The 24614-nt window shown below is 43.0% G+C and overlaps 1 protein-coding gene across 1 annotated transcript in view; it reads right to left on the bottom strand.

The window, feature by feature from the left end:
* Window positions 1-24614, bottom strand: part of ATP9A (ATPase phospholipid transporting 9A (putative)) — a 113502-nt gene that overhangs the window by 64375 nt on the left and 24513 nt on the right. Inside the window, exons 2-6 of the mRNA XM_066623313.1 lie at window positions 14633-14777; window positions 12539-12652; window positions 6537-6645; window positions 1448-1506; window positions 268-319 (exon numbers count right to left, since the gene is read on the bottom strand). Of these exons, the coding sequence (XP_066479410.1) occupies window positions 268-319; window positions 1448-1506; window positions 6537-6645; window positions 12539-12652; window positions 14633-14777 (479 nt within the window). The remainder of the gene's footprint in view (window positions 1-267; window positions 320-1447; window positions 1507-6536; window positions 6646-12538; window positions 12653-14632; window positions 14778-24614) is intronic.

Below are 24614 nucleotides of genomic sequence, written 5' to 3' on the forward strand. Positions count from 1 at the left end.
CAGAGTATGCGACAGCAGCCCACATCAATCTTTCTTTTCCTGAAATTATATGACCTTACACAACAGGAGAAACAATCTCTGTTTTAAATGATCACAAATTATAAAACAAGAAGGACACCCGAGCTATCCAAAGAGAGTACCGAATTGGTCAGACTCTCGGAGTCTTAAAATTATATCTACTCAGGTTACATTTTTAAAATGATTATTTTGTCCAAATAACCAGCAAAAGGTTAATGGTTATTTTCACAATTGGTTCCAGATGTTTACCATTCTTTTCTGACGTCCTCAGGAAGATCATGTCAGCAGGGACCCGCTGGTTCTGCATTGGGAAAAGAGAGAGCATTCAGTATAGATTCCTATTTAAAGAACATGCACAAAACCAGGCTTTATTTTAAAGGATTTTCCTTTTGAAAGAAGAGAGGCATTTTTTCATTTTGTAATCTGAAGATTAGGGCTCTAATTCAGTTAAAGTTACTACACTTTACACACGCATGTGTCTTTCCATGATAATAGCTATGGCTCCTAAAAAAATAACTTTGGCAGAGGACCCATTTGGAGCAGAGAAGAATGGCATGGATGATGGATAATCCCTCAACCTTTCCCTGCCTATCTACTTCACTTTCCTGGCACTGGGCCATTCATCTCACTGCAAGGTTTCAGGCATGTATGATTGTGAATGCAACTCTGAAGAGGAGAAAGCAGTTTTAAAAAAGGGTTTATTTTCTGCCTCAAACTGTTCTTTCCCAAATCCACTTTCCCCTTCTCCCTAGAACAGCAGCGCTCAAAGTTGCACCTACTGCGTGCCCAGAATGCGGTCCCCTTCCTGAGCATTCCACTCGGGCACCACACAAAGTCTTCCTTGTTCGGAGAACAGGGATGCTTTGGGCACTCGCATTGTCTGCCTGATGTTCCGGAAGGCTATGCAACAGACATCTGGGCAGATGTGACTGCACAGGGCATCCCTGTCCGCCAAACAAGGGGGATGTCATGCAGTGTCCGAGCAAAACCAAAAGGTCTGCTCACCGGGAGGACGGATCCGTGTGAATGCTGGATCCGGTCCCTGGGCTGTGGTTTGCGCAGCTTTGCCCTAGAACAAATAGCAGCTGGAATGTGGATCTTTCTGTACAATTTAGCTTTGACTGAATCCCACTAAAAAGCCCCATTTAAAAAAAACAAAAAACTCATGGAAAAAGTTAACCTTGAATAATATAATTGCCACTGCTTTCCAGATGGCTTACCTTTAGCTGGATTGTGGTCTATGAATTTATACTAGGCTGTCTTACATGACTAGAAATCCCTTTCTACTGTCCACAGGCACTTTTGTATGCCACCATTATATTTATGGGAACTGCTTTGTACTACTTTTTGCTGAAAAGCAGTCAATAATAATAATAAATGTTAAGAGATTTCACTCAAGAGGTTAAAATATTTGCACAGCTAGACATACCTTTTCTACAATGATAAGGTCCCCCACCTGAATATTGGAACTCTTCACCTTGACTGTTCCTACAGAAAAGATGAAAGATGCATTAATTACAGCCATTCCTCTTCCTGCCCTGTTTATTTTGGTAGCATTTTTCAGAAGCATGTTAAGGTGATTTTTTTTTTTTAAACCTTTCCTCCAATATTTGGTTGGTTAAGCCATTTCTCCCCAATGTTGCACATACGCAACGGGGATCAAATGTGTACACGTGTGGGCTGGGCAGAAATGGGTTAAGTCAATTTTAAAATGTCGGGTCAATGAAAAGGGTGCCCTGATTAATCTGGTAGCAGTTCTTCTAAAAGTCATTTTAAATGTAAGTACTTCCAAAGCTTCAGACACTAAGCACCGTTTTAAAAGAGGCATTTCCCTCCCTTCTTTCACACAAGAGGGAATGCTTCAAAGATGAGGCCTGTTATAACATTTGCACCTTGTAAAAGCAGAAGTAGTACAGTGCGTCCTTATTTATAGGGGATCCATTCTAGGACCCCCCCCTCAATGTCGAAATCAGTGAATGTTAAAATCACAGGGGAGCCCTTCGAGAACATCCAAACGTGATTAGAAGTACCTGTTGGTCACGTCCAAAGGTGTGGGGAGGTCATGTGCAACCTCCTTGCACTTCCTAAAGCCTCATGGAGGCTTCTAAGAGTCACTTAGCGTTTTCAGCAAATCCCAAAATTGCCCAGTGCTGGCGCCGAGCCCTTACTTGCAAGGTACTGTAAAGCATGTTTATAGCACCTGGCAAGTAAGGAGCGCTGGCGCTGGGCTTAGTACCAGCAGGAAGAGAGTGGTGGTGAAGTCATTGGGCTTAAGGGCAACCGCCTGGCAGCAGTGAAGCCTCTGGGGGGCAGGGGGAAGGTGGGGGAGGATGGGAGGAACAAGGGTGGGATGGGCAGAGCAGCTGCACCATATCCTGAACTCTGAAGGCCCAACGTGGCTCTGCCAGCATTCAAGCATCTCTTATGAGCTTCCCAATAGGCCCGCAACAGCACCAACAAAGTCTACCACTTCTGCAGCACCGACAAAAGGGACCATTTTTCAGAAACAGTAGAATGCAGCATTAGGCCTATGAGGTTTTGATCACATCACATTTAAAACATTTTCTTCTCAAGATACGCTTCAGTGTTCTGCCTCCGATTAATAATGGAAATCATTCTAAGTTGCCTGCTGTTCTGGTGACAACAGTATACATTTTATAACCTGCCTCATCACTGCTGCTAATAAAAAAACTTTTGCAAATACCTTATGCTTCATAGCAATAATTACAGTAATAGGAAATATCATCATCATTCACTCATAAAAACCCTCTCACAACTTCCAGCAACCCTGCCCAGCCACAAAACATCACTAGCCTTTTGGAACATCTTTTCAGGTGAAAAGAAGTCGTTCTGCACACACCTCAGACTGTCATGACCTTCAACACCCACAGAAATGCAGTTATTTGGTCCTGCATTGTTCCTGAAGCCCACTCGAGATTCAAGAGCAATTGTGTTGCAACACTGAGGGCTTGTCCCTTGCACGTGCCCTTGCCACACAGATATTTGGATCATGCAATATTGTCATACTGCACTGACTGTGCCGGTCCTTGCCTCTTGCCTGAATGATGTGCCAACAGGGTAGAAATGACTTATGTGATTGCTATATTCTCACAAACAGGGTGAGTGGGTGAGTGAGTGAGTGAGTGAGCGAGCACCCCCTATGCTGTACAACTGAACCACAGAGAAGCAGCTTTTTTATGAGTGGAAATTGGTCAACAGCCAAAGAGAAGATGAACGCGTGGGGAAATAACTGCCCACACAATGGCAGCTTCACAAGCAGTTTCTGATGCAGCTGTTTCAGCTTATAAAGAGACAAGACAATTTTAACATGGTGCAATTCACTTGTGGGAACAAAACCGCCCTTCCCCAAGAAGCCCATTGGGAAGCCCCATTAACAAATTGGAACTTTGGGTCATGAAAGTTGTGTTTTCTACCCCTCTCGGTGTCTAACTCTATGGCTGCATGCAGGTGTAATACTACGCATTGGGCACAAAAGAGCAGAACTACAGGCTCACATATTCTCATTCCTGTTTCCTTCTCCTCCTCTGCTTGTGAAGAGAAGGGATTGAAAATGCCCACCATTTGGCTTTGGACAAGCCAGTTTCCTATAGCATCCAAACTTGGAAACAGGAGGTTATTCCAACTATAGTTTGTTTGCAAACCAGGATCAAACTAGCTTTGTTCAGATGTTTCTAATACATGAAGAGGGAACATGTGAGAGGCTCCTCAGAAATGAGCATGCCCCCTGACAATGATGCATCAACTAGCCGTGCACTTTGTTCTCTCATTCTGCATTCTTTGTGGAGGCAAGCACTGAATGTGGGAAGTTTCCAAGTATGCTCAGTGTCCTCAATCATGGGGATAAACTCTCCCTAAATAATGCAATACTACTTGGGTGGGGTGGGGGGGTGGAGCTAGCTAGCGTGTTTGTGCCCAAGGACTCCTTCACATGTTTCAGAAAATCTGAAAAGGGCTACTTTGATCCTCTTTTGGTATCTTACTGTGGTTACCATTTACCAAGTTTGAGTGTAGTAGGACACTTTGGCTTGTTTCAAGGGGAAGCTCTCAATCCTCTCCAATATTCCCCTAAGGCAAGGGTGCTCAATAGGTGGATCGCGATCTACCGGTAGATCGCGAGGCAAAATGAGTAGATCGCGGAGTGCCGACCCCCCCCTTCAGGTGCCTCTGGGAGGAAACACCGGGAGTAAGGCCCATTGTACTCAATGGGGCTTACTCCCAGGTAAGTGTGGCTAGGATTGCAGCCTCACAGCCTAATCCTAGGCATGTCTACTCAGGAGTAAGTCCTGTTATACTCAGTGGGGCTCAAGGTACACCAACATACATTGTACACATAAATGTTATATGCTATGATGGCGCGAACATTGTAAAAAAAACTCTGGTAGATCTCCGGGCCTTGCTGGGTTTCAAAGTAGCTCTCCAGCCAAAAAAGTGTGAGCGCCCCTGCCCTAAGGGGTCCATGCCACTGTGACTTGGTACCATTTTTGGACTCATGGTGATGACGTCACACATCATTGCCAAACTTCCAGGAATGCTGAGCTCCAAGGAGTTCTGCTTCCCAGGACCTCCAAGCGACACAGCTCAGAGCAGGGCAGATCCTGTCCCACGAACTGGATCCAGTGCCCTGCCTTTTCCCTCCCTCACGAGAACAGCGCTTTCTGTTCCACAGGGGAGCCATCCTTCCCTGCCACCGAACTCCTCCAAACTGTGCTCCAGATAGCCACTTCTATGTTCCGTCACCCCAGCAGCCGCTATACCCAGATTTCTGGGCAGGCACAGCAGGCTGGTGTTTAGGGGAGATCGGCGGCAGGGAAGGATGGCTCCCTGGTGGAACTGTAAGCGCCGGTTGCACCCCGAGTAACTTTTCCCATTGTGCTGCACTCTCCAGTTTGGAGACTGCCACTTAGAGGGAAGAGTGAGCTCCTATCCTCACACCCACAGGAGGAGAGGCGAGAGGGAAGTATGTGAACTCAAGGCTCTGCTATCCTCTGCTCACACACACAACAGTAAACAATGGCTTAGTGTTATCTGCATGTGGCCTACACTGTCATTTTCAAATGTCAGCTCAGGTTTTTGAAGTCCCAAGTGCCAAAAAAGAATATTACAGGAGTATAATCTCATCAGTACTAAAGAGGTACCTTCAGCACTTACAAGACTGACATCTCGATTATATTGATTATGCACAAATGCCAATCAGCCATTCCTTTCCAGCTCTTTATGCTCCGACATGATCCTTGATGTTGCAAATGCATCCAACACTAGCAAGGAGAAATGCCTCCAAGTAAGTTCAAACAAAATGGAGCTGTTTGGGGTAGATCTGCACAGCCCAGAACATATTACATTTCATTAAATAAAACAACAACCAGAAAGTCAAAATAAAATGTCTCCAAGAACAAGGAAAACGTGCCCAAAAATCAAAGACAATTTTCATCTGTTCCAATAAGCTTATGGATTTATGGTGGCCTTACACTCCATGACTTGCAAAATAGAGCACAGAAGGTTTGGAAAAATATTGTTTTTTTTCTGTATGGCTGGTAAATGCCAATGATCTGAATCAAAGGAGTATTCTCTCAGCAGGAGATCCCTTTGCATTTCATAGGGATATTTTTTATGTAGTTATCCCTTACTATGCTCTGCAAGCTTGAAGGGAAGAGGAGAGAAGGCAAGAAAAGAAAAACAATCCTGGAATTTTAAAGCCAAGGCCAAGGAAAAAATTCAAACAGAAATCTAGTCTTCTGAATTTAATAGCAAAGTCAGGCTGATGGATGAATGCATGTGATGATTGAATTTGATTATACAACTGGTTTGACATTACTTTAAAAATATTGTCCAGTGCCCCATAAATTAGCAGCAAAGTAAGTCAGAGAGAGAGAGAGCAAACAGAGATGCCTACATGAAATATCCTTTGCAATGAATTTCTTTATTTTGTGGAATAAAGTGGTCAACTCTTCAAAAAGGAAAATATCAATCTTGCCATTTTCTCTTCCTTCACCCCTACCATGGCCAGCTCTGGTAGGAAGGAGTGCATATCAAGAAAGATTGAGCTTGGCCCCCTACCATGGCTGAAAAAAGCACCATAAGATATCTATTGACAATGCCAAATTGCTTCCCTCCTCACCATCATGCAGGGCAGGGTTCTATTTCACATAGATTTTGATTCCCCCCCCCCCAAAAGATGTTTTATCCAAATCAGATACTGAAATGATTGACCATTGCACTGCACATTGTTTTATACGGGAGATCATCTGTATGATGGTGGAGAGGAGGGGATGTGACAGTTTTTCCATCTGCTGCTTGGGTTACAAGCAACAGGAAGGACCATTAAGCCACGTGCCTGTGTATTCGACAAGGACCCCAGCCCCCCTGGCCTGCCTCTCATCCCAAGATTTCTGCTTCTCCAACTGTCAGCAACATTTGATTGAGTTGCAACTCCTGCTGTTTGGGCAGTCAGCGAAAGGACACAGCAAGCAGATGTGGAAAGCTGGAGCCAAACAGCTGACCTCTTGCTGTGAGTTTGCTGTAGATCTGGGAGTTCACTTCCTTGTCACGCATGTAGCATCGGATCTCCTCCACGGCCTCACGGATGATAGTAACGGTGAGCACAAACCCCTAAAGAGACAAGGGAGAACAACAATGAGAAGTGAATTCCATACACAGAAAACTATCAATTACACAGGCCTACAAAAGAAAAGGGTCAGAAAAGTTTTTCCCAAACTTTATGGTGGTTTGATATGAATTAAGGGCACCGATTCCAAAAATGGCATCCGTTTTGCCCTATCACATTTAGTTTTGGAGATATAGTATAACCTCATTAGTGAATGGTTCAAGCAGCTTCCTCATGAGGAAGCTATGGTGTAGGCTTCCTCATGAGGAAGCTGCTTGAACCATTCACTAGAGGCTATGCCGTGTCTCCAAAACTAGATGTGATAGGGCAAAACGGATGCCATTTTTGGAATCAGCACCCCAAATATACACAGGAATTGGTGTAACGTTTAAGGAAGCAAAATGTGTGTTGGCCTGTGTTATCAATAACATGATTTCCACAGTGCAATGCTGACACCAGCTTGCCACAAACCCTGGGGCAGAGCCCAGGCTCACCCACCCCACAGCTAGTGTTGCCATTGGGTACCACTGGTGGGCCATATGATGTGTGTGGTCCTTGGCCAGTGCCCCACCTTGGCCAAACCCTGATGTTTTCAAATAACATATATTAAGTGTTTGAATAATGTCACATATCATCTGGGGCTCTGAAGCTATGTACAAGTGTACAAGAAGCATAGTATTTATGCTTGCTGAATCTCATCTTTCATTCATTAAAAAATTATGTTTTTAATCCTCAGGTCTACAAATACTAACTGGGCTATAAGGCACATTTTAAATGGTGCTTCTCTTATATGTAGGAGAAAGGGAGCAACTATTGGTCCCTATTAGTTCTAATCTTCTAATACAGTGTTTCTCAAACTGTGGGTTGGGACCCATTAGGTAGATCGCGAGCCAATTTCAGGTGGATCCCTATTCATTTCAGTATTTTATTTTCAATATATTAGACTTGATGCTATCATGATATGTGACTGCATTGGGGGAAATGTTACAGATCTGTACTTTTAACAAGCTACTATGTAAGGTATATTCTTTTTAACAATAATAGTAAAAGGGACTTCTGGGTAAGTGTGGGTAGAATTGCAACCTAGGATTGTTAAAAATTTTCCTGCTTGATGATGTCACTTCTGGTCATGACATCACTTCCAGTGGCTCCTGACAGATTCTCATTCTAAAAACTGGGTCCTGGTGCTAACTGTGTGAGAACCTCTGTTCTAATAGCATTTTCTCTAGCTGCTGTTCCTGGTGCCTCTTTTTAAGATTGCAAGTCCCTTTTGGACAGGGAACCATCTTTTCATTTACTGTGTAAACCACTTTAAGTAGCATATAAACATTAATCATGTCGTGAGAATGGATGATGGCCGGATCCCAAAGGATCTCCTCTATGGAGAACTCGTGCAAGGAAAGCGCCCTACAGGTAGACCACAGCTGCGATACAAGGACATCTGCAAGAGGGATCTGAAGGCCTTAGGAGTGGACCTCAGCAAGTGGGAAACCCTGGCCTCTGAGCGGCCCGCTTGGAGGCAGGCTGTGCAGCATGGCCTTTCCCAGTTTGAAGAGACACTTGGCCAACAGTCTGAGGCAAAGAGGCAAAGAAGGAAGGCCCATAGCCAGGGAGACAGACCAGGGACAGACTGCACTTGCTCTCAGTGTGGAAGGGATTGTCACTCCCGAATCGGCCTTTTCAGCCACACTAGACGCTATTCCAGAACCACCTTTCAGAGCGCGATACCATAGTCTTTCGAGACTGAAGGTTGCCAACAACTAAACATTAATCATAATGTGTACTTTATTTTTTTGATCCCACCTACATAATTCCTCCAAGGAGCTCCAAGAGATATACGCAATCCTCTTCCTTTTATTTTGGCAACAACCCTGTGAGAAAGCTTCGACCAAGTCATGGTGGGCAGATGATACACTCTTAACGATCCATAGTTTGCCAAATCACAAGCAAGAGAGGTAGAAAAACAAGTCTTCTTACCTTCCCTGCTCTCTTTTTTATGCTTGTCTAAATGGAAAGCTTCCTAGTTAAATTAAATCAGTTTCCTGTGACCTCTAAACTTGGACACTGTGTTTTAAGTGCTCTTTACAAACCATGATATCAAACCATGTTTTGTTGGATTATCTGAACTGGGTCAGTTACTGGGGCCCAAGGTCACCCACTAAGCTACATGTCTCCACTGAGATTTGCAAACCAGCATCCCTGGCCAAAGTTCACCTACACTGGGTCTCCTGATGGCAATATTTGCTGAAAGCTGGCAGAGCTTTCCATTTGGCTTTATTGCTGCTCCAAGTTCAGGCTCTTATCTGCTGCTTGGCTTGTACCTTTATTGTGTTTCTGTTCTAATAGTTCTTTGTACCCTTTTGTGAGCCACCTTGAATACCACTGTGAGGAAGAAAGGCAGCATACAAATATTTTAATCTAAGAACCGGCAAGACAAAGAATATTAGGTTCCTTTTCAGCATACTAGACTGACATCTTATCAGGATATCCCATATGAGTTGTCTTAAAAGAGCATCTCAGACTTTTTTTAGACTGAAATCCTAAACATACATACTAGCAAATAAGCCCCATTCAGCACCAGTGAGACTTACTTCTGAGTGAACTTGCGTCAGATTTCACCATTAGTGGTTTTTGATACTTTTAAAATTAAAAAAGCAAAAACAAAAGAATGTCCAAAAATCCAAAAATAATAGTTTCTCCTAAACATATAATGGAGGAAAAGAACTGGTTTCTTAAATGCACTTAAGGCCCACCTACAATGAAACTAATCTGTTCTGCTAATGGAATGGCCCATACTGGACTCCCTTGCATCACCTCCATTAACTAGGATCCCAGATTAAATTGTTACATGCCCTCAGGCTTGGAATTGCTTTACAGAGAGATGCAAATGCTGTGTAGAACTACAGTCAAACAACACACTGTTTGGAAGTCATTATCATACAATATGAAGCAAAATGCTTGAATTTCTGTGGAGGAAAGAGTCATATTTTCATGACAAAGCGTGTGCCAGCACATGAGAGAGAGAGAGAGAGAGAGAGAGAGAGAGAGAGAGATCTATATCTCCTCCAGCATTTGTAGATGGTATATACAGCATTATTTTTTATAACACGTTTGTAGCCTATTGAATGGCATTTGAAACTGAATATAAAATTGTTACTCATTAATATTTTGAAAAAGAATCCAGTAATATTATCACCACTACAGGCAGTACTGGCAAGAACAACAATCAAGAAACACAGGGATCATGATTTCAAATAACCATTCCAAGAATAAACACACACACAAAAACATTCCCACATGTTCTGCCTCACTGACCCATCTCAACTCATGTTGTCATCCTACACCCAAATGGTTCTATTAGCAGTTCATAAAGAACAAAAGGCCTTTTTTAACATATCACTGTGGCAGCTCACATGCTGCATTTTAATCACTCATGTGACCTGGACAAATCACAATGGCCCTCAAGGAGTGAGGCTTGAAAAACCCAGCCTGTATCACACTCATTATTTCCCAGCCTGGACAAATGCAATGGTGTAGCTGCAAGGGGGTTCCCACAAATGTCAACTCTGCTGCTGCAGAAAATGGGGACTCAGAATGCAGACTCCTCAAAACCTCAGCTTTTGTTTTAAAAAAGGAACATGTTTGTGGTTCTCATGACTGTGAAACTATGTGGGCAGCGATAGTTGAAATAATTGATACCAGAGATGTGGCTATATCAGACTTTGAGCAGTTGGAGTAGGATATATCCGGTATAAATCCCTGATAACTTAAAACCAGGATAAATTATGCAAAGGAGTACAGATGACAGAATGGGGGCTGGATCAAGCAATACTTTCCCTCTTCTCAACTATCCTACTGTATAAAGTCCATGTGTGCTTGCCCTCCCCATTCACTCAGTCCACACCTTCACCATCCCTGCAGGGATAAAAGGTTCACGCGGCCAATGAGCCTAGACTAAAAATCACACGGTTGATTACAGGATTTTTTTCCTATGAAATAGGACACACAATTTTATTATTTAAGGATTTACCCTTAAATGTATTTCTGTATAAGCCAGGGGTACCCAAACCCCGGCCCTGGTGCCACATGCAGCCCTCGAGGCCTCTCAATGTGGCCCTCAGGGAGCCCCCAGTCTCCAATGAGCCTCTGGCCCTCCGGAGATTTGTTGGAGCCCACACTGGCCCAACGCAACTGCTCTCAGCGTGAGGGTGACTGTATGACCTCTCACGTGAGCTGTGGGATGAGGGCTCCCTCCACTGCTTGCTGTTTCATGTCTGTGATGCAGCAGAGGCAGCAAAGGAAAGGCCAGCTTTGCTTTGTGCAGGGCCTTTTATAGGCCTTGAGCTATTGCAAGACCTTCATTCATATAAGTTCATCTTTAATATGACAGCAACTGTTACCCTCCACATGCCTGATCTTGTCTGCTCTCGAAAGCTAAGCAGGGTCAGGCCTGGTTAGTACTTGGATGGGAGACTGCCAGGGAATACCGGGTGCTGTAGGCTTATACCATAGTCTTTCAAGACTGAAGGTTGCCAACCATCTTTAATATATTCATTCATGCAAACTTATGCAAATTTATTCAGATTTTAAATGCAAATTAATTCTTTTTTTCCCCCAGCCCCCGACACAGTGTCAGAGAGATGATATGGCCCTCCAGCCAAAAACTTTGGACACTCCTGGTATAAGCAATAGAAATTATATCAAAATAAGTATTACTTATTTATAAGGGACAGTACTGAATTAGGACTACCCTGGTTTGAAACCTGCCTCTGCCATGAACACACCCAGGAAGGGAGGGCAGAATGGGGGAAGGATCAGGTTTGGAAGGAAGTGGAATCGGCAGTGGCAGCATACACCTTATCCTATCCCCCTTACCTGGGCCTGGCAGCCTTACATAGGTTGCTCAGATTTGCACCAGCTGGCACAGTAGCCTCATAGGGCAGGCTGGGGTTCAACAAGGTGTTCAACAAGGGGTAAGGAGAAAAAAACCCCTTACCCAAGGTGACCTTCAGCCTATTCCTAACCTGTGCTGGATACAGCACAGGCCACTGCAGCCTGGTTGTACCAGTGCAGGTTAAGATTGCACCCTAAGGTTGTGCAAGGAAAAACAGAAAACCTTCTCTCAGCATTCTTGTTCCAACCCAAAACCTCCTGCAACTACTCTAAACACAGACAAGCAAAAACACCACCAACATATCTAGTGCATAACATGAAGTTTGGTAGAACTTTGAATCTAGGGTTCAAAAAATCCAGCATTTCCGCGCACTGGTTCAATGGATTGTTAATGGCTGTTTCTGGAATAATTGCCAGCAACTCCAACTAGGCAAAGTGGTTCTTTTTAAACTAGTACTTTTTTATAATTAGCAGGAGAAGAGCAATTCTTCAGATTCAACCCAGAACAGCATATTTTGTAGTGACTATTTGCTGGTTTCTTCTGCATCTTTTAAAGACTGTGACCCCTTCTGGGACAGAGAATCATGTATTTATTTTGCTCTGTAAACATCTTTAAGGAAAAGCAGTATATAAATATTCTTAATAACAACAATAAGTGTTCACAGGATGGTATACTTTCCCTGGAGTTAACCCAAGGGAATCTCCCTCAGCTGTACAAATGGGATGGCTGAGCTATGAGATAAATTACCCTCTGGATCAAGTAACCCCATGAATTTTTCTGCACTGTTTAAGGTCCTATTTCTGAATGGCAACCATTTTTATTAAATCAGTTTAAAATTCAGTCTCTGCATCTACAATTCCCAAACACACAAAGCTTATTCATAAAATAAGCTAACAAAAACCATTTTAAGTTACACCATTAGTTGGATCTTCAAGATAAGGTAACAAAGGAAGTTTTGTATTTAAACAGTGAAACATTTCTTGAATAAACTTGATATTACCTACCAGGGGAACCCAATATGTATAAAGTGCACCAAGCCTCATTTCAGGAACAAATTGAGAACAGGCCAGAAACAAGAAGTAGAGATTAAAGAAGTACTTGAACTGGTTGAACAGCACCTAAGAAAAAGGGTGAAGCAGAATGTATTATTTGAAAGTGAAATCAAGGCAGAGACATTTGCAACAGCTCTTATAAGGTTAACAGTCTACCATGGAAACTTTAAGCTTCCAAGAAAGAGAAAGGACTTTCACAAAGGTCTTGTATGCGTTTGAGGGAATATGCACCTCTTTAGTTATCTCATATCTCTTTGCCCTACAGAAAAAGGGTTTCAAAACAATCTTGAAAAAGGTGACAGAACAGTATGATTCAAAAGAAGTGAGTGCCAAGAAAAGGCTGAGTAGCCTCTAGAGTAGGGGTCTCCAAACTTTTTGGCCAGAGGGCTGCATCAAATATCTGGTGTGGTGTGGAGGACCGGAAAAAAATTTAAATAAATAAATTAGAGATGGAACTTAGATGAGTGAATAAATGAATTAATGGGCTCATTCAATCCACCTCTCTGGCCCTAGAACACCCTCCAGACACAACCAGAGCACAGTTCTGGTCATGTTCAGTTGAGTGGACCAGAGGCTTTCAGGGGACAAGAGGTTGGCCGTGGGCCGGAAAAAGGCTTGCTGTGGGCTGCATCTGGCCCCCGGGCCGGGGTTTGGAGACTCCTGCTCTAGAGCAATGGTCCCCAAAGCTTAATCTCCAAGTAAGGAACAACTAAGTTGTTGTTGGGCACATCAACACAGGTAGTGACTCGGTGATGATGGTGGCAACAGCACTTCTGGGTTCGTGAGGACACCAACAAAGTAAAAAAGTGAGTTTGTACTTACCCATCTGTGCACTGGCAAGAACCTGGGTTTTGTGGTGTCTCCAGCTGCTGCCACAGACAGGTAAATACGAAACACCCTTTTTTAAGAGTCGGTGGCAGCATGAACCAGGAAGTGCTGCCATCCTGCCATCACCACCGGGTCCTCACTCCCCTTAAGAGGGAATACAGTGTTTCCTGCTGCCCCGGGGGGGGGGGGTCATGATCCCAGGGTGGGAAACACTGATAAATGAATGAAACTCCAACACGAGTTTGCCAGTCATATCAAAGAGTTGGTTCTTGAAGGGTATGGCTTCTGAATGTTGAGTACATGGCTTTCACAGAGAATGTCCCAAGTTCAACCTCAGAATGACCTCCAGTTCACAAGATCTCTGCTGGAGGTCCTGAAGAGCCACTGCCAGTTGGTGTAGACAAGATTGGACAAGGATAGCCAATGATCTAATGCAATGCAAGGTATATGTGGGTGTGGACATTTCAGCTTTCAACCACAGGTCAACGAAGACATGTCAACCCAGATAGTTTGCCAATGCTCTCAGGTACCAGTTTTGTGGACATACACTCTATCAACTGCATTGTCAGCAACCAAAATGCTCTGAAAAGTCCTTTGAGAAATATTTTATAAGCATGTTACAAGAGCAGGGCCAGCCCCCATTATGAGGCAGTAGACTGGTGGGAAGCACTCATCTTCACTACTGCTACTACTGCTGCTGCTGCTGCTCCTTGGACTGGAAAAGGAAGAGGAGGACATTGGACAAGGAAATATAGAGTAGAGCAGCAGGCTAGAGCATGGCAGACACTCTAGCCCACCACTCTCTTCTCCTTTACATTTCCTCTTCTACTCTGTGCCTCTCTTCCTTTTCCAAAAGTGGGTCATAACTTGATTTCTGGTGGGTTGTGGAACACTGTCCAGAACCACCAACGTCTCTGCCTTGCTGAGCTTTTGCATTTTTTTTTTAAATGCAAAAAGCCTACCTCCAGAGCTTGTTCTCACTGATGAGCATGTTTTTGTCAGCGAGAACATGAAGCTACTCAGCCTGGAGCTGGCCAACACTTCCAGATTGCTGAGTTCCACACTGAAGGTTGGTTATAGGGTGGGAAAATTTGAGAACCACTGATCTAAACCATTAGATATTAGATGATGTATGAACCCAGCTACTATCAAAGTTACACTAAATATTAACAGGAAAATAGGACAATGACTCCGCTGTCGTTTTTCAGGACAACTTACCCCTGGTAGAAAAGTAAAGAAGTTGTATTTCTGATTGTTGATCATATTGCGTGGGTATCTCTGGTCTCTCTTTTCTGGGTGGCCAAGCCAAACCGTCCGAGGCCTTGGGTCTCTTCTTCCACAACATCTTAGGCACTCACAACACCTGTAAGAAGATCACCTTTTAAAAACATTTGAATTGGGAAAGAACTGAGCTAAGAGCCAAACAAATGTACATCTACTCTGTCCCTGGGCAGGAGGTCTGGTCTAGAGGGTAGAGCCTCCGTTTGCCTGAAGATAACATCCGCAGGTCGCCAGTTCGAGGCCACCGGCACCGTGCGACCTTGAAGCAGCTGACAAGCTGAGCCGAGCTATTCCATCTGCTCTGAGCGTGGGAGGATGGAGGCCAGGATGTGAAACCAGATCAGAAAGAAACATCTGAAATGTTGTGGTTCTTGAAAGATAGAACCTTCTTTCAATTGTAAAAATCCCTACGGGGATTTAAATAGCCTGCCTATGTAAACGGCCTTGAATAAAGTCTGAGGAGAAATCTGACAACCAAGGAAGGCGGTATATAAATACCTGTATTATTATTATTATTACTACTACTCTAGGACTGCTTGAGGTCTAATGTTACTAAAAAGGGAGAAACAAAAACTATTGTCATTTTATTCCATTTCCATCTTCCTTTAGGATTTAGGATTTTCTTCCATTAAATTGAAGCAGAGAGAGAGAACTATTTCATTTTACCTCATCAACAGTCCTGGAATTTGTAATGCAAATAGCGCATGCAACTTATTCTACCATGCGATCTCATCTTCCAGGTCCTCAGGTGTATCAATGTTATCTTTATTAGAAATGGTATTTCTAATGCAGGGTGGAAAATGGCCTCCCAACATAGTTGGAAAATATCTGGCCTGCATGCCATATGGAGATGCCACAGGTTTGTGTAGTCCAAAGGCTTTGGAGACCACAACTCTTTTTATTTAAAAAGGCATGTTTCTAGTCCTCATTATTGGATAGGAAAATCAGGAAATGTGAAATTAGAACTAAGCATAAATTATGACTTTCATTCACAGTATTGATTAGTCCACCTCCATTTATCAGTCCATCTCTCAAAGTTCTCCACCCTCCAAAGGCTATTATGTTTGAGAGGAATTCAGAAAAAGAGTAGTGTATAAAAAGTACAGCACCTCAATCACACTGCATATGAATAAGGTGCCATAATGTACTGAAGGCCACACTGCTGTACTTTTAATAGCTCTGCAGTACGGCAAAATGCAGCTTCCATCACCCTTTCAGCACTATGATTCAACAGGTTGTAACAGCCAAAATAATCTTATGAAAGAATGAGCTCTGCACTCTTTTGCCTCTGTTCAGCCACAAACATGAAGTTCATCACATACATCTAAAAATCAGCAGCAGCTCTGATTTTTTTAAAATCAGAAGACTCAATGGATTTATTTCCTTAACTATATGTAAACTGCTTGAAAAGGCTTTCAGCTGCTAAAGGCAGTATACAAACAACCCCAATAAAAAATTAATAAATCTAAACATACAAAGTACCCATTCCTCACCCAACTTCCAAGAGAACATAAGAACAGCCCCACTGGATCAGGCCATAGGCCCATCTAGTCCAGCTTCCTGTATCTCACAGCGGCCCACCAAATGCCCCAAGGAGCACACCAGATAACAAGAGACCTCATCCTGGTGCCCTCCCTTGCATCTGGCATTCTGATGTACCCCATTTCTAAAATCAGGAGGTTGCACATACACATCATGGCTTGTAACCCGTAATGGATTTTTCTTCCAGAAACTTGTCCAATCCCCTTTTAAAGGCGTCCAGGCCAGATGCCATCACCACATCCTGTGGCAAGGAGTTCCACAGACCAACCACATGCTGAGTAAAGAAATAGGTAAAGAGTAAAGAAAGAGTAAAGAAAGAGGCTACTGGCAAGGTCCAGAAGCTTGATCATGCTGTTCCCTCTTAAACTGGAAGAGCATCAGGCATTTTCGGTGGTCACCAAGACCCAACACCCCTATAGGCTGGGGTCTCAAAGCCAGACAGGCTTTCTAAGAGAGACAGAGACGGTGGCTAAGAGAGGCACAGACTCTTTCCTGAGCCTTTTTCAGTCCAACACTTACAGGCGAGCGAAAAAGTGAAGAGTCAATGTGTTTCAGATTTCAGAACTGACCAGGTACCTGGTATACCTGGTACCTGTCTGCCCTTCAGTTAGTTCCCATTCGGGTTTTATTTCCTTGCCTCTCCAACATGTCACTGCCCCATATCATCTTGAGGCATAAAATAACCTCTTCCTTCTCCTTTCATCACTCATCACAGGGCCTGAGTCAAGATAAAGTACAAAGAGGTAGCTTTCCTTCTCTTTATTTTTGCCCTGCTCTGAAAGTCTTAACCAGTATGTTGCATACTGAGCATGAACACTTTCCTGAAACTGTGCCTGCTTTTTTTTTATTTTTTTTAAAAAGATTTTTACAAAATTTGCACTCAATAACCACTTAAAGTTCTAGAAAGACAGGTTGGTCAGCTGCAGCAAAAGCAACTGAGAGTCACAGGCGACCTGAAAGACAATGCAACAGCCATGTCATCTAGCAAGCACAAAGGGATATAAGATTCAATCAAAAGAACAGAAGAGCCAGCCAGAGCAAGTAAAATACACCCCAAAGTCACTGGTGACTGACTGGTACTGCACTAAGTAGCAAGGTGAACAAGTACAGAAAGTGGTCACTTGTTTACTTCCTACGTAGAGCCAGTTGCTCCCAATCACTATTAATATCAAGTTCCAAAGTTATAAATTTGATAATGATTTCCAACCCAGATGTGTTAGGCTAGTCTCCATCTTAACACACACACACACACACACACACACACACACACCCCGAGTGATGCTGGCAACCTTCAGTCTCGAAAGACTATGGTATCGCGCTCTGAATGGGTATCACCCCCCCCCCCAGTATGGCCACCTTAAAACCTGCTACAGAATAACCTGAGAGATTATGAACTGAACTGTGTCTTGATTCTCTACTTGTTACCAAAAAAACAAAACAAAACCCTGAAACCCAACACCTTGATCACTGGAGATTTCCTCAGTTCAACCTCTTCTGGTCAACAGGTATTGCCAAAAAAATTTCAAAATTCAAATTTCTCAAACTTTTTTTTATCCTGGGCCTCATTCAACCTTCTGCTCTTCCCCCTGCTATACCAACCACATGTTCCAACAGCAGAACATGCTGAGATCTTCTTATACTGCCTTCTGTGCACAAAGACCTGTGAACTGGGGAACTAAATACCAGTATTTAAAAAAAGAAAAGAAAAAAGAACAGGACATGTTAACCCCCTCCTCATCTTAAAACCACACACACCAGACGACACCATTAGAGCAAAAACAGCAGCTTTCCCTGAGCTTCCTTTTGCATATCAGGCTTATGGGGCTATGAGGGTAGAGTCACTCCCATAAATACAATGGGATGGGATGGGATCATGGACATCCCCTCTCTCAACAGGCATTGATAAGAAAAGGCATCAAGAATCTGAAATCTGACTCTTTCCTTGCATGAGATCTGTAGAGCCAAGAGGGAGGAGGCATTATAGGGCTCAGAAATACTTCCTTGAGGGCCAGAAATTTGTTATTCTTTTTTTTAAAGGAAGGTTCCTTAAGGATGCTTAATTTTGGATCTGATTCCAATTTCTGAACTAGATATGATAACATAATCACTTATTTCTAACCATGACAAAATAGGCAGCTATAATCAGACATCTCAAACCAGGAACTTGCTATCACTGTGACTGAAATACACACACAACTTGAAAAACATTCTCAGCAAACACATAGGTTGCATAAAACATTTCCTTGCACCTCCAGGGAGAGCTCACCCTGCTCTACATTCAGAAACTTACTTGACCCTACTGCTATGCCTGGCCCTTCCTATTCCTTCCAAGTCTTCACAGCCCTGTATTCCTAGGGGAAGAGGATCAAGTTGCCATTGAAAACCCATATTCTGCAAAGAACTTAACAAACTGACTGCTTCTCCTATTAAAAACTATGGAACCAATCAGAATCTACCTTTCAGGTTGCCAATGAGGCATCAGAAAAAGCCAATGGTGTCTGGCTATTCTCAATCATCCTTGGGCAGGGGTTCATTAGATGCTTCACAGGTCTTGATACAATAACACCTGAAACTCTTTTTGTGTGTTTTGCAAGGATTAATAACAACAACAGTATTTATATACCGCTTTTCAACAAAAGTTCCCAAAGCGGCTTACAGGAAAAAAATCAAATAACTAATGGCTCCCTGTCCCAAAAGGGCTCACAATCTAAAAAAACACCAGCAGACAGCTACTAGATTTGTTCCTGTTTTTATCAGGACTTGAAGTTCTATATTTGGGAAGAAGCCCAAACTAGCAGGACTAAAACTAGCGGGACTCACATTTGAGTACATGTGCTGAGGATCACACTCCATGGGACTATCAACTTTTTAAAATCTAAGTTCTGTAGCCAACTATGCATTTAGCACAGCAGCTTAACTGTAGATATTTGGAGGTAAAATGCACTCCCTTCTGCAAAAAGGTCCACTAACCGCTTTCTGCCCATCAAGCTGCTGTCAAAGGCACAAGAGCAAGTGAAGTTTGTTTCCCAATCAGTTAGAAATCCTGGTTCCCATCTCTCTGCAATTGCCACTGAACTTTGCACTTGGTTGTTAGTCCCCTGGTGACTGGCCTTTGTTACTTCCTCAATCCTCCTCTATTTTCTCTTTTGTTGTCAGTTACTAACTAGACCTGGATACTGACAGATTCTGTTACATTTATTTTGTCTTTGATACAGCCTATAGATTCATGGGCTCATAAGCACTCCAGCAATGAACACATGCTTAACACTCAGTTTGGTCCTAACTGTATTTTGTACAAAGTCATGCTCACATATGACACTGTTGCAACATAACTATAGCTGGAGAATAAAACTATTTTGAACTCACCACACAAACTAGCTGGCTGGGCCCCAGTTACATAAACTTTTCCTGCACAATCCTATGCATAACTGCTCAGAAATAAGTCTCATTGTGTTCAATAGGTCTTACTCCCAGAAAGGTGTGTATATGATTGCAGCCTTAGAGGGGAGAACTTCATGTTTCACTACTAGTCAGGTCAGTGGTTGCTCTCATGAACAGCCAGTTGTAACATTTCTCATTAACAGCCCAATCCTATCCACACTTTCCTGGGAGTAAGCCCCCTTGACTCTAATGGGACTTACTTCTGAGTAGAAATGCATAGGATTGGGCTGTAAGATGTTTCTCTCTCACACACACACCTCCACCAAGGATTGCCATTCTTTCTTGCCCAGAACTATGTCCTCTTCCAGACATGTGTTGTGTTTTTTTTAACAGCCAATTCAGAAAAAGACTGCTGTGCAGTTTGAAAGTTCACACTCTACATTGTAAATATTGTCTGATCCTGATGTTACTTTCTGATCGCTGTGAATGTGATTCCAATATTTAGATGGAAATCCTGTTCACACTTACCTGGGAGTAAATATTACAAGACTTATATCTGAGTAGACATGCTCAGACTCTTAGAATAATTCTTAGACTCAGAGCACAATCCCAAGTGCTCTATAGGCTAGCACAAGTCCCTTATACCTGCCAAAGAGTATCGCAAACATGCCATAAGGTAAGTCGGTGATGACTCAAGAGTCAGGGAGGTTGGCAGAAGGATGAGCACTGGCCTCCCCATGATGGAGCAAGCCCCAGGATAGATGAATTTCCACCAGCAGCGGGCGCAGGCATGGGGGTCTGGGGAGGGGGGGGTGGAACTGGGATGTTGGGGGGGAGGGCAGGTAGCGGGCAGGTCCACAGGCAGGCTGGGTTCAGGAGGGGCTGGAGCCAAGATTCAGCACTTAGGCCTCCCTGGAGACCTAACACCAGGCTGCTCAGATTTATGCTACCTCTTTAGGTGGTGCAGATCCAAGTAGCCACATTTGGACCACTGCCACATTACCCAGGGCAAGGGGAATCTATTCCCCTTGCCCTGGGTTGTGCTGCAGCCAGCCCCAACCCTGTACCTATCTGTTTCAATGGGGGTTAGGACTGGGCTACAAACGGTTAAGTGTTTTTGGGCACAATCCTAACCAGGTCCACTCAGAAGTAAGTCCTATTTTGTTCAATGGGGCTTACTCTCAGGAAACTGTGGTTAGGATTGCAGCCTTTGAGTTCAGTCTGTCTGGATTTAATGAAAGCCACTTTGGAAAAACCAGCCCCAAAAGATTATGTAATAACTGATCAATCCTGATCAGAATACGTAAAAGATGATGTAATAACTGATCAAGATTGATCAAGTTCTCAGCAAATCACCAGAGCAGTTTACTATGTTGTAAGAGCTGATTGTGGCAATTAGAACAAGTGTATGCATGCCAAGTCAGAAGTAAATGGAATCTGAGGCTAGTATGAATAGGACTGTATCCTGGAAAATGCATTTGATAAAGCAAACACTAGACCACAAAAGCCTTTGCTATCACTAATGTGTTAGTCTTTAAGATCCCCAAGTCAGCAATAGCCACTTGTTATTTAGATAAGGAGTCCTGATTTCAAATCCTCCTGCAGCCATGGAGTTTGAAGAACACAGTTGCCCTGAACTCCTTGGAAGGTGATCAGGTTAAAATATAGTGATAACTTCCGTTTATGTGCACCGCTTGCTTGACTTCAGTTTGTAAATATACAGATCTAAGGAACTAGAAAGTGCCTGCAGTTGTACTTTGTCCCTATGCTGACACTGATAAGGATGACAGCACCCAACAGGAGCATTGCCTTCAGTCAACACCACAGTGTGCATTGCAACACTCTTAAAATGCACATTACTTAATGACTTGAAGTAAATTACAACACAGGAAATTTAAATGAAACAGAAGGAGGCGCTTCCTCATGGTATGTACTGCTTGGCACTGGAACTCTGCCTCAGAAGGTGGTAGATTCTTCATTGTTGGCAAAGGCTTTAAGCATAGCCATTTATTGGGGATGCTGTCATTCTAGTCAGCCTGTACAGGCAGGGGGTTTGTCTCAATGATCTTGCAGGTCCAATCCAACACTATGATTCTATGAAATCTCTCCTGCAGTGGGGGGGTTTAGCACAGACTGAAGATACAGAGAGAGGAAGCAAACCCCTTGCGCAGATCAAGGTTGAGGCTAATTGCATTTTCATTTGACCAATGAAATTTGAAGATTCAGAAAGAGGCAACTCAGCAGTGCAGTCCTACGCATGTCTACTCAGAAGTAAGCCTGAGTTCAAAGGGACTTACTCCCTAGTAAGTGTGCATAGCATTGGAGCCTATGTGATCTGCATCTTGCTAAAACTGATTATATGGATTGCATATTCAAAAGCTATATGCAGTGGGATGTCTGTGCACAGGTTCCTATGGACAAGTTCTGATCGACATGTGGAGGTTGGATGGGGCAGGAGTTGTGCTCCCATTTCCCCCCCCCCTCTTCCTTTACATATTCATTTCTAACTTGTTTGATCATCTGTACAGGCTTTTGTTTCATGTACTTGCACCTGTCCCTTCTTCTAAAAAATTTAGGGCCATGGTTCCCAAGCTGTGTGCCGTGGCAACCCAGAGCACCACAAAAAATTCACAGGGATGCCATGGGATACAATATTTTAAATTTCTAAGGGAAACACAGCAACGAAACTGTAGGGGCACCATGAAAAAATTACCAAGCTCCCAAGGGAGCCATGAACAGAGAACATTTGGGAATCTCTGGTTTAGGGCAAGCTGAAATATCAGACAATAATGATGTGAGGTGAGATAGGTTTAGGTTTATTTGCTCAAGGGAAGTAACATTGGGGAGTGAAGACCTGTATCTGGATTTTACATACCTATAAGCTAAAATCTAGTAACTATACCACATTGCTTTTCAGAGATGTACTAGAATACAGCTGCAGACTTTTCAATGACTTGTTGTAGCTGCACTCATCACAGCAATTTGAGGAGCAGACAGTAGTAGTTATTTATCTCCATTCTGCTCAAATCTTCATCCACTGTCTTCTGCAAATCAAGCTGATGAAGAAATTAAAATGAGGCATTTAGTGAGCATTGTGTTACATTCATACCTCCAGGAAGGTTTGAACTTAAAAAAAAAATAATTATGAGGATATATCATGGACCTAAGAGACCTCACTGAAATTTATACTAGAGGACATTACAATCTTAGTCACACTTATCTGGAAGTAGGCTCCATTGACTATAACAGGACTTACTTCTGAATAAATATGCATAGACTGGGGCCCTTAGATTAACCCAGAATACTACTCAGGCAGCAAAAAGGATTAAGGGCACAATCCTAACCAGATCTACTCAGAAGTAAGTCCTATTTTGTTATCTCCTTTAGGATTAAGGGCACAATCCTAACCAGATCCACTCAGAAGTAAGTCCTATTTTGTTCAATGAGACTTACTTTCAGGAAAGTGTGGTTAGGATTGCAGCCTAAGGGCCCAATCCTATCCAATTTTCCAGGGCCAGTGCAGCTGTGCCAATGGAGTGTGAACTGCATCCTGTGGTGAAGGGACAGTCCCAGAGGCCTTCTCAAGGTATGAGAACATTTGTTCCCTTAACTTGGGGCTGCATTGTGGCTGTACTGGTGCTGGAAAATTGGATAGGATTGGGCCCTAAGGGTGCAATCCTAACCCCTTATGTCAGTGCTTTCCAGCACTGGTATAGCGGTGCCAATGGGACATGCACTGCATCCTGCAGTTGGGTGTCACTCACGGAGGCCTCCTCAAAGTAAGGGAATGTTTGTTCCCTTACCTCAGAGCTGCATTACCCTTATGTCAATGCTGGAAAGCACTGACATAAGGGGTTAGGATTGTGCCCTAAGTTTCACAATAAATATTTTTCAGGCACCCTTTGAAAACAAGTGCAAGATTATTTCTTGGCTGTAATATTTCAGACATATTTGATGAAAACCGAAATAGTAAAAATGCTATTTTTAGTAATGGTCCTGACCTAACATTTTAATTTGGCATAGGCTCTCAGCTTGTGGTCCTCAACAGGGATATCCAGGGTAATTGTAATTTAGCGGAGAAGGACTCCTATTTGAGTACTTCCAAGGTCCACAGTCCAAATATGTGAGATGCTTCAGCAGTATCCATGTCCCTACAGCTTTTGAAAACTGGCAAGGTTACTTGATCTCTCTGCTGCAGTGAAATAGAACTTATGTTGTTATTCTTGTATCATGGTGGCAACTATACTGTTAAAGTAACTACAGAGTAGCATTAAAGGAGAGCTAAAGCACACTCTCTAATTTACAAATTAGCTCACCAAGAGCCGCCTTTCTAAAAGTAACAATTACTGATACTACTGAACTACACTCAGATTTGCTTCAGTAAACACAGAGGTAAAATAGATCACTGTAGAACTATGCTGGGAAAACTGACCCCAGAGAATATCCAACTTTACCTGTACTACCCTGCAGAAATCAAGATAACTGATACAGAGAAAGTTTAATACATTTCAAAGCCTTGTGTAGAAGACTTTCCAGTGTTCTATGAATTTATTTGTTGCATAATCCATGTAAGCAGTGGTTCTCAAACGTTTTAGCACGGAGACCCACTTTTTAGAATGACAATCTGTTGGGACTCATCAGAAGTGATGTCATTCACCTAGAAGTGATGTCATGGCCAGAAGTGACATCATCAAGTAGGAAAACCGACACCCCATTTGACAAAATCAAATCAATTAATTAAGACCCAAATCCTAACCAACATTCCAACACATGTGCTGCATCCTGCAGTTGGGTGGTACTCATGGAGACTTCCTCAAAGTAAGGAAATGCTTATTCCTTACCTTGGAGCTGCATTGCCCTTATGTTGGTGCTGGAAAGTGGATTAGGATTGCGCCCTAAGTAAGTAAATTTAAAGTTTACTATCAGCATAAGTTTAAAAATTTATTTAAAATAAAGAACCCTCCTAATCTTCCCAAGCAGTTGATCTGTTTAAACA

The sequence above is a fragment of the Tiliqua scincoides genome, chromosome 4 (genome assembly GCF_035046505.1).
Source record: "Tiliqua scincoides isolate rTilSci1 chromosome 4, rTilSci1.hap2, whole genome shotgun sequence".
Classification (NCBI taxonomy): Eukaryota; Metazoa; Chordata; class Lepidosauria; order Squamata; family Scincidae; genus Tiliqua; species Tiliqua scincoides.